Source organism: Nomascus leucogenys, chromosome 8 (assembly GCF_006542625.1).
Source record: "Nomascus leucogenys isolate Asia chromosome 8, Asia_NLE_v1, whole genome shotgun sequence".
Taxonomy (NCBI): Eukaryota; Metazoa; Chordata; class Mammalia; order Primates; family Hylobatidae; genus Nomascus; species Nomascus leucogenys.
In genome coordinates, this window is record NC_044388.1 from 14539914 (window position 1) to 14554887 (window position 14974).

General features: G+C 46.3%; 1 protein-coding gene across 4 annotated transcripts in view; it reads right to left on the reverse strand.

Annotated features, from left to right (window-relative positions):
* PCCB (propionyl-CoA carboxylase subunit beta) overlaps window positions 1–12147 on the reverse strand; it is a 78901-nt gene extending 66754 nt beyond the window's left edge. Inside the window, exons 1-5 of one of the 4 annotated variants that reach the window (XM_003265262.3) lie at window positions 11900–12147; window positions 6544–6663; window positions 5631–5699; window positions 1761–1817; window positions 229–342 (exon numbers count right to left, since the gene is read on the reverse strand). In XM_003265262.3, the coding sequence (XP_003265310.1) occupies window positions 229–342; window positions 1761–1817; window positions 5631–5699; window positions 6544–6663; window positions 11900–12082 (543 nt within the window). In that variant the 5' untranslated portion in view covers window positions 12083–12147. The remainder of the gene's footprint in view (window positions 1–228; window positions 343–1760; window positions 1818–5630; window positions 5700–6543; window positions 6664–11899) is intronic. The other 3 variants (XM_012508456.2, XM_030816779.1, XM_030816780.1) reach the window with 3 other exon arrangements.
* Between the last annotated feature and the right edge of the window lie 2827 nt (window positions 12148–14974).

Sequence of the window (14974 nt, forward strand, 5' to 3'; positions counted from 1 at the left end):
CTGTGAGTGGCCCTCTGTTAGAAAAAATGAAAACCCTCTCTCCTCACTCTCTCTTGCTTTTCATCTACCCTTCATCCCACCCCCCGTGACACAGAAAGGACCCACAGAACAGACACAATGCGGCAGAGAACAATGAGGAGAGTTGGAGAAGCTCTGGCCAGGCCATGGCTTAGAGAACTTAAGCACTGTATTTTTTTATTCTCTATTCTCTATTAACAGGTTTCTCACCAGAAAGATGTCTGCATAGCCAGCCAAAGACTCCACTCCCTCTTGGATCCGTGCTCCCCCAGAGTCATTCAGCCCAATCACTGGAGCCCCCACCGTTATGGCCTGGTCCATGATCTGAGACAGCGGAGAAATCTTTTATTGAGACAAATGTTCTTGATATAAAAAACGACATTCACAAAATACCACAGTGTTTTCTGGAAAATGTTCTGAGCGCACTTTTCAAAACAGGAGGCAGTAACACTGGTTTCACTCCCCATCGTGATTGGGTACCTTCATGGAAGACAAAGGACCAGATATTTAATAGGCTGATTAAAGCCCCCAAACACCCAAGAGCCAAAGCACTTCCCATTAGCAGGGGATAAAACAACTCATGGCAACCATTTCTAGAACCACAGGCTCACGTTGTAACGTCTTCCAGCAGCCAGTTTTGTTCCCAGGTACTGCTTTGACAGAACTTACAGTAGACAGCATGGCAAAGTAGTACTTTCATGAAAGCAGATGTTGACCCATCTGTTAATCTGAGTGCAGGCCCAGGCCTGCTTTTACTTCTAATGTGACAGATTCTCCTCATGGGTTAGTAATTCTGACAGCCTAATAAGCAATATTCCCACAGTCCTTGACAGTTTAAAAAGCACTTTCACTTCCATTACCTCATTTACCCATCGTAACAGGGAGTAAAATGAGAAAAATTAAGAAGGTTTAAAAGTTAAGTGACTGGCCCAAGGTCTCAGGAGTAATACATGACAGGACCATGTCTATAATCCAGATGTTCCAGTTACTAGTAGCTCCAACTTTAATTCCAAAATTCTCTATTATTTATAGTTTTATTCCTCTCCAGAGCATCTAATCTCTAGCAGTAGTTTTTAAATATCAGCATACAATGCTCGCACTGTTCTTTACCTTCTAGCACCAGGCCCTTCCACCTAGACAAGAAGTTCTTCATCTGAAATCCTCAGAACCCCAAGAGGTCTGTGAACGGGAGTCCATGAACTTGAATGGGAAAAAATTTACATCTTTATCTTTACTAACGCTAGCTGATCGTTAACATTTCTTTTCATTATGGATATAGGCAATGAGCCTCAGTATTAGAAATATCTGTGACTTTGCCATTATTAGAAGCCACAGATATTTTTACGTCCCATTAAAGTTGTTGCAGACACCCTGAAATATTTCACCTTTGACTACTTTGAAATTATGGTAGTTATGAGATCTACTGCTAAATCTTGTTATTAAATGCATTAACAAGGGAGCACGTATATTATGAATGTTGTTTTTAAAAACATTTTTAATCCTTTAAAATCCTACAAATTTTATTTTAGGCATGTAAAAACAGGAGGGTCCAGGCTTTGCCAGCCCATGGAAGAGATCCACGGTACAAAAACTGTTATGCACCCCTTCGGGTGGGTAGCACATCTTGCATACCTCTGCCCTACCCCAAGCACCTAGCTCAGTGTCTTGTACCCCAAAGATACTCAATAAGCACTATGTAACTGAGGAAAGCAATGGATTGAATTTGAGTATTAAACACTTACTTTGCAGATCTTTTGGGCATGTGCTCCTGACAGACTGCCTCCAAAAACTGTGAAATCCTAAAAAGAAAATACAAATCAGCAAGTCAAATATAGTGACTGGCTAGAGATGAAAACCCAGTAGGAGGAAGAAATAGAAAATTCACAGATAAAAGCTGTTAGGCCAGGTGTGGTGGCTCATGCCTGTAATCCCAACACTTTGGGAGGCCAAGACAGGTGGATGGCTTGAGTCCAGGAGTCTGAGACCAGCCTGGGCGACATGGCAGAAGCCTGTATCTATAAAAAATATAGAACAAAGTTAGCTGCACATGGTGGCACATGCCTGGAGTCCCAGCTACTCGGGAGGCTGAGGCAGGAGGATTGCTTGAGCCCTGGAGACAGAGGCTTCAGTGAGTTGAGACAGCACCACTGTATTCCAGCCTACGCAACAGAGCAAGACCCTGTCTCAAAACAAAACAAAACAAGTTGCCCAGGCACAGTGGCTCACGCCTGTAATCCCAAGACTTTGAGAGGCCAAGGCAGGAGGATCACTTGAGGTCAAGAGATCCAGACCAGCCTGGCCAACATGGTGAAACCCCATCTCTACTAAAATATAAAAATTAGCTGGGCGTGGTGGTGTGTGCCTGTAATCCCAGCTACTCGGGAGGCTGAGGCAGGAGAATCACTTGAATCCAGGAGGCGGAGGTTGCAGTGGGCAGAGATTGCACCACTGCACTCCAGCCTGGGCGACAGAGCGAGACTCCGTATTTAAAAAATACGTATAGTTTTTAAAGCATTTTCAGAAGTTTAAAAAATTAGAAAAAAAGTCTGATTTATAGATTATTCCATAGAATAAAATATCTTAAAGGAAGTTCATGAATTGTCAAGAGCAAAAGAACTAGTCTTTGCTCTACAAAAATGATTTAAAAGGAAAAAAATGATTTGCAGTTCTGAAGGAAAACCTATCACACAGAATTAACTCTAATATCAGATTCTATGGATATCAAACAGTCAAGCACTTCTGTTTTTAAGAAATATTTACTGTTTTATTTTACTTATTGAGACCAAGTCTTGCTCTGTCACCCAGGCTGGAGCGCAGTGGCGTGATCTTGGCTCACTATATCCTCCGCCTCCCAGATTCAAGTGATTCTCCTGCCTCAGCCTCCCGAGTAGCTGGGATTACAGGCACGTGCCACCATGCCCAGCTAATTTTTGTATTTTTATTAGAGACAGTTTTGCATGTTGGCTAGGCCAGTTTCAAACTCCCGGCCTCAAGTGATCCACCCACCTCGGCCTCCCAAAGTGCTGAGATGACAAGTGTGAGCCACTGCACCCAGCCTATTATTTGCTGCTTTAAAAAGAAAGGTTAAAAAACAAGAATCAAAGCTCTCACTGCTTCTTCTGCTTATGGATCTTCATTATGCTCAGATGTAAAGGGCTTCTTGTGGGCATAACCTCTCCTAAAACCCCCTCAAAAAGACAGTTGGGAATTAAGAACAGAATCAGCCATGAGAATAAGAACAAGGAGACAACAGCATAGGAAGGATTAAACAAATTTGGGGGGAACTGAAAGCACAAGAAAATACCTGATTTAGAAGGAGAGAATGGAAGCTGACACACCTGCAGTGGGAGTAATCAAGGAGGAGACAACCCAGGAACCATGGAAAGTGGAGGTGAGAAGGAGGCTGAAAACAGAGACTAACAAGTCTCTGTTAGAAGCAGTTAGACCCCACAGGACCTCTCCTTCACCTTGAGAGGAGAGAGAATGTTTGTTCTCTAAAGGAAATTAACCAGAAGGGTTCTAAACTCACAATCGCTAGCCTAAAAGAGGAAAAGGTGAGGCTGAAAACATGCAAGATTAGGAGCCTATACACTGAATGAGTGCTGGCCCCTTTTTTCTCTCCCCCCAGAATACACCAACAGCCAATTATCAGGCAAGGGACTGAGGAGGCTCCCCAGAAGAACAGAAGCTCCCCAGAAAAAATACCTAAGATATTAACATCTTGGAGATCACTATTAAAAAAAACTAGCTCATCACTCCCTACCCTCAGTATCCTTCAGGGCCTGTCTAATTGCCCCATTGTTCCTAAAGCTTTCCTCAACCCTGGATGTGATTGTCCCTTGTCTTGGGTCTACAGCATTTGCCTGGAACCTCTCACTCCATGTGCTCTGTAGTTACATCTGTTCTGTGCCATTCTGCCTATAAAATGATTTGCTTCTTCAGGGTGGGAACTCTTGTCTCAGTCATCTCCACCTTCTCCTCACTCCCACCCTACCACATGAGCTTAAGAGGTGCTCAAAGTATCAATTCAGTGAATTTTTCCATCTGCTTAATAGTGAGTGAACACCGTGTCCAGAAAACATCTTTCTTTGTTCTACCTCTCTTTTCAATGGTTCCTTCTGTACAAGTTTTTCTCAGCTCTCATAAATTGCACAAAACGAAGAAATGTGATTCCTTCTATTTCGGCATTTGGTAGACTGATTTGTAAGTTTTAAAACATTTCAAAGGTAATTTAATTGGTAAATGCATACTAACTACAACAGATTTTAAATTAACCAAGTATAACTATTTTATTATTTTTTTTTGAGACGGAGTCTCACTCTGTCGCCCAGGTTCGAGTGCAGTGGCGCAAACTCAGCTGACTGCAACCTCCACCTCCCAGGTTCAAGCGATTCTCCTGCCTCAGCCTCCCAAGTAGCTGGGATTACAGGCACCCACAACACCCAGCTAATTTTTGTACTTTTAGTAGAGATGGAGTTTCGCCATGTTGGCCAGCTGGTCTCAAACTCCTGACTCAGGTGATCCACCCGTCTCAGCCTCCCAAAGTACTGGGACTACAGGCATGAGCCACCACGCCTAGCCAATTTTAATACCAAACTTCAGGTCTGTAAAAAGACCTAAGCATTTTAAATTATACACATATTTCCACCTCTGGAGAGAAAAAAGTCAAATCCAAAATAGTACACAACATATTCTGTGTTAGTTTTCTATTACTGCTATAACAAATTAATATAAATTCAGTGCCTTGAAACAACACAAATGTATTATCTTATATTTCTATAATTTAGAAGTGCTACACAGGATTGACTGGGCTAAAATTAAGGTTGGCAGGACTGTGCTCCCTTCTGGAGGCTCTAGGGGAAAATGTGTTTTCTTGCCTTTACCAGCTCCTAGAGACCATGGGCACTCCTTTGCTGATGGTCCCCTTCTCCCATCTTCAAAGCCAGGTACTACAGATCATGTCCTTCTCATATCACATCCTTCTAAGCTCCTCTTCTACCTCCCTCTTCCACTTTTAAGGACCTTGTGATTATATTGGGCCCACCTGGATAAATCAGGCTACTCTCCATATCGCAAGGCCAGCTGATTAACAACCTTCATTCCCTTTTGCGTGTAAAATAACATATTGATAGCTTTGGCTATGTGTGTGAACAAACTGTATCTGTCTTGAGGCACCCTGATAAAAGTTTTCTGAACATATTCATGAAAGCCCAAAGCTCAGGGGGACTCTGGTTCTGAGAGTCAAGTCCCCTTTCCTAGGCTGCACCCACTGCACTCTCTCCAGTCCACATACACTGCCCAGGACATAGATGCCCTACAGGCACACACCCAACCCTGCCAAGAGGAATCTCATTCACTTGGAATAAATTCCTGGTTTCTAGGATACCTTTGTACAAGGCTAGTGCCCTGTGATGCCCTGCAAAACAGACTAAGGACTCTTCCTAAGAAAAAAACACACAATATTCTGGAAATATGCACTGAACAACAAAGCAAATCCCTCATTTTCCCCAAACTACAAGCAAGTTTTCATTCCCCAAGATTGGCTTCTTTCACATATTTTCCTCTTGGCTCTGCCCTCCAAGAAAGTTCAGACTACTGGAGTTATGAAATACCTGACTGAAGACATAAACCAATCTTCCATTGATTCGGCCTCGTCCAGTGACCACGCTGTCTCCAGGAAACTACCAGAAAAATGCAAAAATAAAGGTTAAAAAATCCAAATACTTCTTTTAATGAATTTGGCCACTATGCCTCAATGAAAGACAAAAAACCCAAATTCCTAAAACGTCATTATGAACAAGGAACATGAAGGAATCCCACTCTACTTTCCCAGCTCTACAACAGCAAGCACAGGGCTACTACTTCATCAATAGGAGTGAAGGGCACTGTCATCTTGGACCTTATGTACCCTCCTAAAAGCAAAATAATCAAGACCCAGGGCCACCACTTCTCTATGCTTACATGAAGGAGGACGTATAAAGAAACACAAGGCAGGGTACGGTGGCTCATGCTTGTAGTCCCAACAGTTTGGGAGGCCGAGGTGGGTGGATTGCTTGAAGCCAGGAGTTCAAGGCCAGCCTGACCAACATGGCGAAAGCCCGTCTCTACTAAAAATACAAAACTTCTTTGGGAGCCAAGGTGGGTGGATCACGAGGTCAGGAGATCGAGACCATCCTAACACGGTGAAACCCCGTCTCTACTAAAAATACAAAAAATTAGCCAGGCATGGTGGTGGGCGCCTGTAGTCCCAGCTACCTGGGAGGCTGAGGCAGGAGAATGACATGAACCTGGGAGGTGGAGCTTGCAGTGAGCCGAGATCATGCCACTGCACTCCAGCCTGGACGACAGAGTGAGACTGTCTCAAAAAACAAAAACAAAAACAAACAAAAAAACAAAACACAAAAATTGGCCGGGCGTGATGTCTGCAGTGCCTCTGCAGAGGACTTCAGATAAAAGCCTTATTCTAGTGGGTAGGCCAGCTGAGCCACACCTAAAAAGTGTTCACACCACCATTTGAACAAATACCTTATTCTTATCAGCAGCCATTCCAAAATCTGCACATCTGTGTTCCACAAACATGTCGCTCTCAACAAAGCTGCCACGGTCCAGCAAGAGACTGATCCTCTCCCTGGCCGTTAGCTTTCCCTACAATGGAACAAAGATCACTCAGTGATGTCATCACAGACAATTTAGTAAGCAAAGCAAGGGCTGTTCATGGGAGGGCTTGAAGGGCAGATTTGCCCGTTCATCTCAATGCAAGTGCTTTCATTCTATCCAACCTGCCCAAGGCAGATAGGTGTTATTAGTAGACTTTAGATGACATGGAAATCAGGACAGACAGCGTGCGCCAGAAGCCACCAAACTGTGGAAGATGAATAAGGAAATAGGGCGAGGAAAAGGTAGAGAGAAGTGGGGATAAGGAGAACCTGACCCTGGAACACAATTAACTAGTTCCGCAAATACTTACTGGAGACCTAAGGAGCCATAAAAAGAATGCAGAAGCAGGTGGTGGAAACTAAAGCAGGCTTAGTGAAGGATCTGACACAGGTTTTTTCTAGGGAGACCTACAGAAGCACACCTCACCTCACGAGGGTCCCTGCTGTTCCCAGCTCCCACCTCAAGGACACGCTACTTCCTGGTTCTTCTCCTGCCTCCTCTGTGGGCTTCTCCTCCTACTATCCTGTCCCACAGTGACACTGTGACACAGAGATGACCCCATAGCAGGGAGTGGCTGAGTAGAAGGGGAGTGGGACACAAAATGCTAAAGAGCTCACTTGAGAAGAGTTTAAAAATGCTTCTTTGGGCCGGGCACGGTGGCTCACGCCTGTAATCCCAGCACTTTGGGAGGCCAAGGTAGGTGGATCACAAGGCCAGGAAATTGAGACCAGCCTGACCAACGTGGAGAAACCCCATCTCTATTAAAAGATACAAAATTAGCCAGGTGTGGTGGCATGCGCCTGTATTCCCAGCCTCTCGGGAGACTGAGGCAGAAGAATCACTTGAACCCGGGAGGCAGAGCTTGCAACGAGCCGAGATTGTGCACCATTGCACTCCAGCCTGGGCAACAAAGTGAAACTCCGTCTCAAAAAAAAAAAAAAAAAAAAAAAAAACGCTTCTTTGAGGAGATGAGGTCGGAGCTCTCAATCTACCAAGAGCCTCGGCTGGGCACAGTGACTCACACCTGTAATCCCAGCACTTTGGGAGATTGAGACGAGCATCGCCTGAGCCCAGGAATTTGAGACCAGCTGGACAACATGGCAAAACCTGGTCTCTACCGAAAAATACAAAAATTAGCTGGGAGTGGTGGCACGTGCCTGTAATCCCAGCTACTCAAGAGGCTGAGGCAGGAGAATCACTTGAACCTGGGAAGCGGAGGTTATAGTGAGCTGTGATCACTCCACCACACTCCAGCCTGAGCAACAAAGCGAGAACCTGTCTTTAAAAAAAAAAAAAAAAAAAGGCTAGGCGTGGTGGCTCACGCCTGTAATCCCAGCACTTTGGGAGGCCAAGGCAGGTGGATCATGAGGTCAGGAGATCGAGACCATCCTGGCTAACACGGCGAAACCCTGTCTCTACTAAAAATACAAAAAAAATTAGCCAGGCTTGGTAGCACCCACCTGTAGTCCCAGCTACTTGGGAGGCTGAGGCAAGAGAATCGCTTGAACCTAGGAGGCAGGGGTTGCAGTGAGCCGAGATCGCAACACTGCACTCTAGCCTGGGTGACAGGGTGAGACACTGTCTCAAAAAACAAAAATAAACAAACAAAAAGCCTCCATTGCTTGGGCTCCCAAGCTCTCAGCCCCAAGCAAATACCCTAGCCTACCATCCGTCCCCTTCCCCAAAAACAACAACAAAAAAAACCACATACCTCAAATTGGCTATTCCCCCTTAGGAAAGTAGCCAAAGCTGGTGAGGTTGTGTTTAAAAAAACAAACAAAAGCCAGGCAATCCCATACACTGTCATGTAAAGTAGAATAAGTTTTTAGGAAACCAATTTGGCAACATATATACAGATTTTTAAAATATATTTATACTGACCAGGCACTGCGGCTCACACCTGTAATCCCAGCACTTTGAGACGCCAAGGCGGGAGGACTGCTTGAACCCAGGAGTTGAGACCAGCCTGGGCAACAAAGTGAGACTCTGTCTCTACCAAAAAATAAAATAAAATAAAATAACTAGCGTGGTAGGAGGCTGAAGTGGGAGGATCACTGGAGCCCAGAGGTCGAGGATGCAGTAAGCCATTATTACACCACTGCCCTCCAGCCTGGGTGACAGAGTAAGACCTTGTCTCAAGAAAGAAACAAAAAATTCTGTCATCCCAGCACTTTGGGATGCCGAGATGGGAGGATCACCTGAGGTCAGAATTTCGAGACCAGCCTGGTCAACATGGTGAAACCCCGTCTCTACTAAAAATACAAAAACTAGCCAGGTGTTGTGGCACGCGCCTGTAATCCCAGCTACTCAAGAGGCTAAGGCAGGAGAATCACTTGAACCTGGGAAGCAAAGGTTGTAGTGAGCCACGATCACTCCACCGCACTCCAGCCTGAGCAACAAGGTGAGATCCTATCTTTAGAAAAAAAAAAAAGAGGCCATGTGCAGTGGCTCACACCTGTAATCCCAACACTTTGGGAGGCCGAGGCAGGCGGATCACGAGGTCAGTAGATCGAGACCATCCTGGCTAACACAGTGAAACCCCGTCTCTACTAAAACTACAAAAAATTAGCCGGGTGTGGTGGCGGGCACCTGTAGTCCCAGCTACTCAGAAGGCTGAGGCAGGAGAACGGCGTGAACCCGGGAGGCAGAGCTTGCAGTGAGCCAAGACCGCGCCACTGCACTCAAGCCTGGGCGACAGAGCAAGACTCTATCTAAAAAAAAAAAAAAATCCTCCATTGCTTGGACTCCCAAGCTCTCAACCCGAGGCAAATACCCTAGCCTACTGTCCCATCCCCCCCTCCCCGAAAAAAACAAAAACAAAAAATACCTCAAATTGGCTATTATTTCCCCCTTAGGAAAGTAGCCAAAGCTGGTGAGGTTGCATTTTAAAAAAAAAACAAAACAGGCAATCCTATACACTGTCATGTAAAATAGAGTAAGTTTTTAGGAAACCAATTTGGCAACATATATACAGATTTTTAAAATATATTTATACTGACCAGGCACTGCGGCTCACACCTGTAATCCCAGCACTTTGGAAGGCCAAGGTGGGAGGACTGCTTGAGCCCAGGAGTTGAGACCAGCCTGGGCAACAAAGCGAGACCCTGTCTCTACCAAAAAGAAAAAAAAAATTAGCTGGGTAGGAGGCTGAAGTGGAAGGATCGCTGGAGCCCAGAAGGTCGAGGATGCAGTGAGCCATGATTACACCACTGCCCTCCGGCCTGGGTGACAGAGTAAGACCCTGTCTCAAGGAAAAAAAAAAAAAAAAATTCTGTCATCCCAGCACTCTGGGAGGCAGAAGCGGGTGGATCACCTGAGGTCAGGAGTTCAAGACCAGCCTGGCCAACATGGTGAAACCCCTGTCTGTACTAAAAACACAAAAATTAGCCAGGTGTGGTGGCACATACCTGTAACCCCAGGTACTCTGAAGGCTGAGGCAGGAAAATTGTTTGAAGCTGGGAAGCGGAAGTTGCAGTGAGCTGCTGCACTCTAGCCTGGGCAACAGTGACACTCTGTCTCAAAAAAATAAACTTACACCCTTTGACCCACTAATTCCTCTTCTGGGAAAATCTAAGGACATGGTCAAAAACTGTTTAAAAAGGGGTGCAGGGCCGGCGCAGTGGCTCACGCCTGTAATCCCAACACTTTGGGACGCCAAGGTGGGTAAATCACTTGAGGTCAGGCGTACAAGCCCGGCCTGGCCAACATGGTGAAACCCTGTCTCTACTAAAAATACAAAAAAAAAGTTGCCAGGCATGGTGGTGGGTGCCTGTAATCCCAGCTACTCGGGAGGCTGAGGCAGGAGAATAGCTTGAACCTGGGAGGCAGAGGTTGCAATGAGCCAAGATCGCACCATGGCACTCCAGCCTGGGCAACAAAAGCAAAACTCCGTATCAAAAAATAAAAAGGGGTGCAGGAGGGGGTTCATATTAAATCTGCCTCCTAAGTCAACTTTGGCAAAAGAAAAACAGCTTCTGGAGACTTCATCTAAACCCAGTAGGATCTACCTGGGAAAGGGCTGGGCGATGTTCCAGGGAAGAATTGGGCAATCGGCCCCAACAGAAAGAGTGTACAGGAGCACTGACAGGCCTTTCCAGAGGATGATCTAACATCTCCCTCAGCCCTAACAGAGTAGGCTAGAAGTAGCCCTAGGGGAGAGAAAGCACTCCTAGCACCACAAACCATCACTAAATTTACATTTCACTCTCGTGTCAAAAGGAACTGTCACCTTCGGACCCTTGTCAAATGCGAATTTATGACATCTGAATCAATATTAGACAAATATAGAGCTGTTCAAATCTCCTCACTTTAAGACCCCATCCCTCCCCCAGTGCCTCCCTCATGGTTGTGAGTTGTGCCTGAATACTCCTCACCTGTAAGAGTTTCACTTCTGCACCTTCCCGTTGGTTAATTCGTTCAGCACAACGGTCCAGACTCACCCACCAGTCACGGATACACTGGGCAAGCCTGGTTTCAAGTCAGGGGTCACCTCTCCAAAATGGGCCACCCAGCTTATCTCTGAAGGCCAGCTGGATTCTCGCCTCAAAACTCAGGCGGTGGGTGGCAGTGTTTCAGCTGCTCAGTCCAGCCAAACATCGAGAGTAGCCTGTGCACTCCCAGAAAGGCCACCTGCTTCCGACACATGCCTTTGCTACCCATCAAGGCGAGGCATGCTGAGGCCCTAAAGAGCTTGACCAGGCATTCTGCGGGCAGAAGAGTTCCACAAGTTCCCTGCACGCGCACATCCCCCACTTCATGTTAGTGGAGTATGCCCAAGTTGTTTTCCTGCTTCCACAAAGGAGAAAGAATCTACCATAACTTTTTCATGGGGCACGAGAATAAGCACATCGTTTTTACTGAGCGCCTATCGTTTTGCTATCTATGGTCTAACGATACTCTTGTGAAGGAAGAATTATTATTAAAATGACCCGCAGAGATTTAATAAGTTGCCCAAAAGTTTATGTTAAGTGGTGAGCTGGCTGGAGACCAGGCAGATCCGTCTAAATCCCAAGGGTTAAACGGTGTGGAAAAGCACACAGGTGCTTCTGCTGGTTATACCCGCCTCCACGAGAGACGCTACAGGTTTTCAAGGTGAACACCCTCGCTCCCGCCCCTCCAGGCACCGTGCGGATTGGCAGAAAGGCCTCGGACGCCGCAAGCCGGGCACGCTGTGATAGGTCGCGGACGCCAGGGGCGGGACTCACTTAGGCCCCTCAAGACTCACTCGCTTGTGCTGCGCGTCAATACGGCGTTGGCCGCCTCCCAGCAGTGCGGTCCGGCGCTTGTTTTCGATGCGTTCGTTAACAGAGGTGGCCTGGCTGCAAAGGCTGCGGACCGCGGCGCGGAGACTGCTCGCCAGAACGCTGAGCCTTGCGCCGGCCGCCGCCACCCGTAATGCCGCTGCCATTTTTGCTGTGCCGGCGCGTCCCCTACCGGCGCATCTGAGTACGCATGTGCATAAAGCGTGGGTACGGCGCTTGCGCAGCATCGGCTGGCTGTAGGGAGCCGGGGGGCTGGACTACAGAACCTGCTTGGGAGTAAGGCATGAGAGTTCCAGACCCAATGCTGCCCGAGGAGGGTCGCGCAGAGAAAAAGTACAGGGCCCGCCTGGCTGCACAAAAAAGGGACATAATCCTTGCTCTTCTCTGACCACCTAGACCCTTAACTTTGTCGTCCCACTTCCTACAGAAAATGATTATAAGATTTAACCAATATTCATTAAGCATTGTGCCAGGTGTTGCTTTTTGCACTTACCACGCACTAGCTTATTATCTGGATTTCACAGATGAGGTAAATGAAGCACAGAGAGATGAGTGATTTGATCAAGAGGCAAGACTGAGGCCGAGATAGGTGAGCCCAGGAGCCCAAGACCAGCCTGAGCAATATAGTGAGACCCCACCTCTACAAAAAAATTAAAAATTAGCTGGGCATGGCAGCTTGCACCTGTGACCCCAGCTACTCGGGAGGCCAAGGCGGGAGGATGGCTTGAGCCCAGGAGGTCGAGGCTGCAGTGAGCCGTGATTGTATCACTGCACTCCAGCCTGGGCAAAACCCTGTCTCAAAAAAAAAAAAAGAAAAGAAAAAAAAGCCAAGACTGACGATGTGGTTGGCCAGGATTCAAACTCAGAGACCTATCATTAATATGTGCCAGATAATGAGCACAGGACCCTTAACCTCTAATCAGTATTTCTCAAAGTATGGATCCCATTAAAGAAAAAACTATTCATGACACTTAATTATTCATGTTTAAGAATGGTAAGGCAAACTTTATTCAGGCCCAATCTGACAGAGGTCGGGATAGAGTTTTGCAGTAAGTCAGAGCGATTGGGCTGAATATAGCAAAGTGGGAATTTATAGCTAAGGGGCAGTGTGTGGAAGTCAGTGGATGGAAAATTACTAAGAGGAAACATCGGCGGGGAATCTAGCTAAATTGACCTAACAAGATTCCTGCCGAAGGCAGGTCAGGGTAACTGAACATCACCTGGGGAATGGTGGCGGTATGGGTCAAAACCAGATATGGAGAGTAATCGGATATCAAGAATGGAGGATTCTGGCTAAACTGACTTGGCAAGATTCTTGCTAAAATGGAATTCCGCAAGGAAAGACATGGGAGCCCACGCTCAGGCCTAGTCAAAGAGAGAGCTCAGAAGAGCCTGACCAATGTTTCATCAAGGAGGGAATCTTGTCAATCCAGCAACTTCAGTATCACCTGGGAGTGAGTTGGAAATGCAAGCTCGAATTCTCAGAGCTTACCCCAGACCTTTAAATCAGAAACTCTGGGGCTGGGGCCAGCCATCTGTTTTAGCAGATGATCTTTAGGTGATTCTGATCTGCTTGCTAAAGTTTAAGAACCACTGCTCTAGGAATTTGGAATTGTACTGTTGAGAGCTTGACCATCTGTTTCTCCCACTAACAGGCAGGTCTTCAAGACAAAGAACATGGTTTATATTTCTCATTTTTAGCCACAGAAAACTGCTAAAGTTGATCATGAGCCCTTCCAAGATCCAGCTCATAGCTAGGGCCTTCATAAAGTGCAAATTCTGACCTACGACCTTAATATTAATGCAATTCAACTCAGAAAACATTTTTGAGCAACTACCATGTGCCAAGAACTAAACATCAGTACTGATTGCATTTCCTGGAGTAGGAACTGTTCATCTAGATAGAGAGGGCCGCTAAGAGGCCAAAGCCTCTTGGCTAGGCAAAGCCCACCTGTATCTGTATAACTCCATAATGGGTACTCTTGACCTTGCATTTGGGTCCTTTAAAGACTTCACCAACCTAGAGAGGCAGATAGACAAAGGGCTGGCCTTGGGAGCACAAGAGAGAATTTGAGTAAGGCTGAGTGTGTTGAGGAGCGTTTCTCCAAGAAAGCATCCGTATGCCAGGGAACAGAAGCAGTGTGAGCAAAGGCCTGGCATGTTCAGATTCACATACACAGACACACACACATACTTTGTGTGTTCCCAGCTTTTGGGGAAATGGTGGTAAATGAGACTGGAAAGTGACAATGGCATTAGATTGTGAAGAGTTTTTTCATGTCCAGAAATTGGGACTGCTTTTGGCCTGGGGGCAATTGGACTCCCTTGTCCCACAGTGCCTTGTAGGTTCCTTACATAAAGCACATCTCACACTGTGTTAAGATTGTTTAGCTGTCTTCCTAGACAGACTCTCCAGCCAGAGGGCAGGGACTGCAGCTGATTTGCTCACCACTGTGGTCCCAGCACCTGGAACAAGGCCCAAGGCAGAGAAGGCCTTTAGAATGTATTTGTGAAATTGAATCAAGCTAGCAAATAGGCAATTGCACGTGAGTCCAGAGGTTTTCGCCCCCTCCTCTATGTCTTTTCAGGCTCTGAAACCTGCTCAGGTATCATCTCCTCCGTGCAGTCTATCCTGATCCTCAGAAGCAAGGAAGTTTTTCTTATTTAACTTTAGATAACCAGTGCTTAGTAGAAAACCCAACACAGGAAGGCTCACTGAACCTAACTGCTTCCTCCAGCTAGTCCTCTCTCCCTCCACTTCTTCCTCACTGTCCTAATGCCCTGCCTATGGGCACTCCATAGTTCTATAGATCTGTAATGTTATTCCTCAGACCTCAGTTGCAAGCTCCAGCTTGGGGCAGGTGGGTGGGGGTAGAAGGAAGTTGAACTATCCAGTAATTGCCCTTTAATACCACTATGCTCTAGGCTGCTTTCCTGTCCTTAGTTCCCCTGCTGGTTGCTGTGTTTGAGTTTTCTTTTCCATTGTGAGACAGGAGTCACCCTGATCTTTTAGTTTTCTCACTTTCTGAAACAGTAGA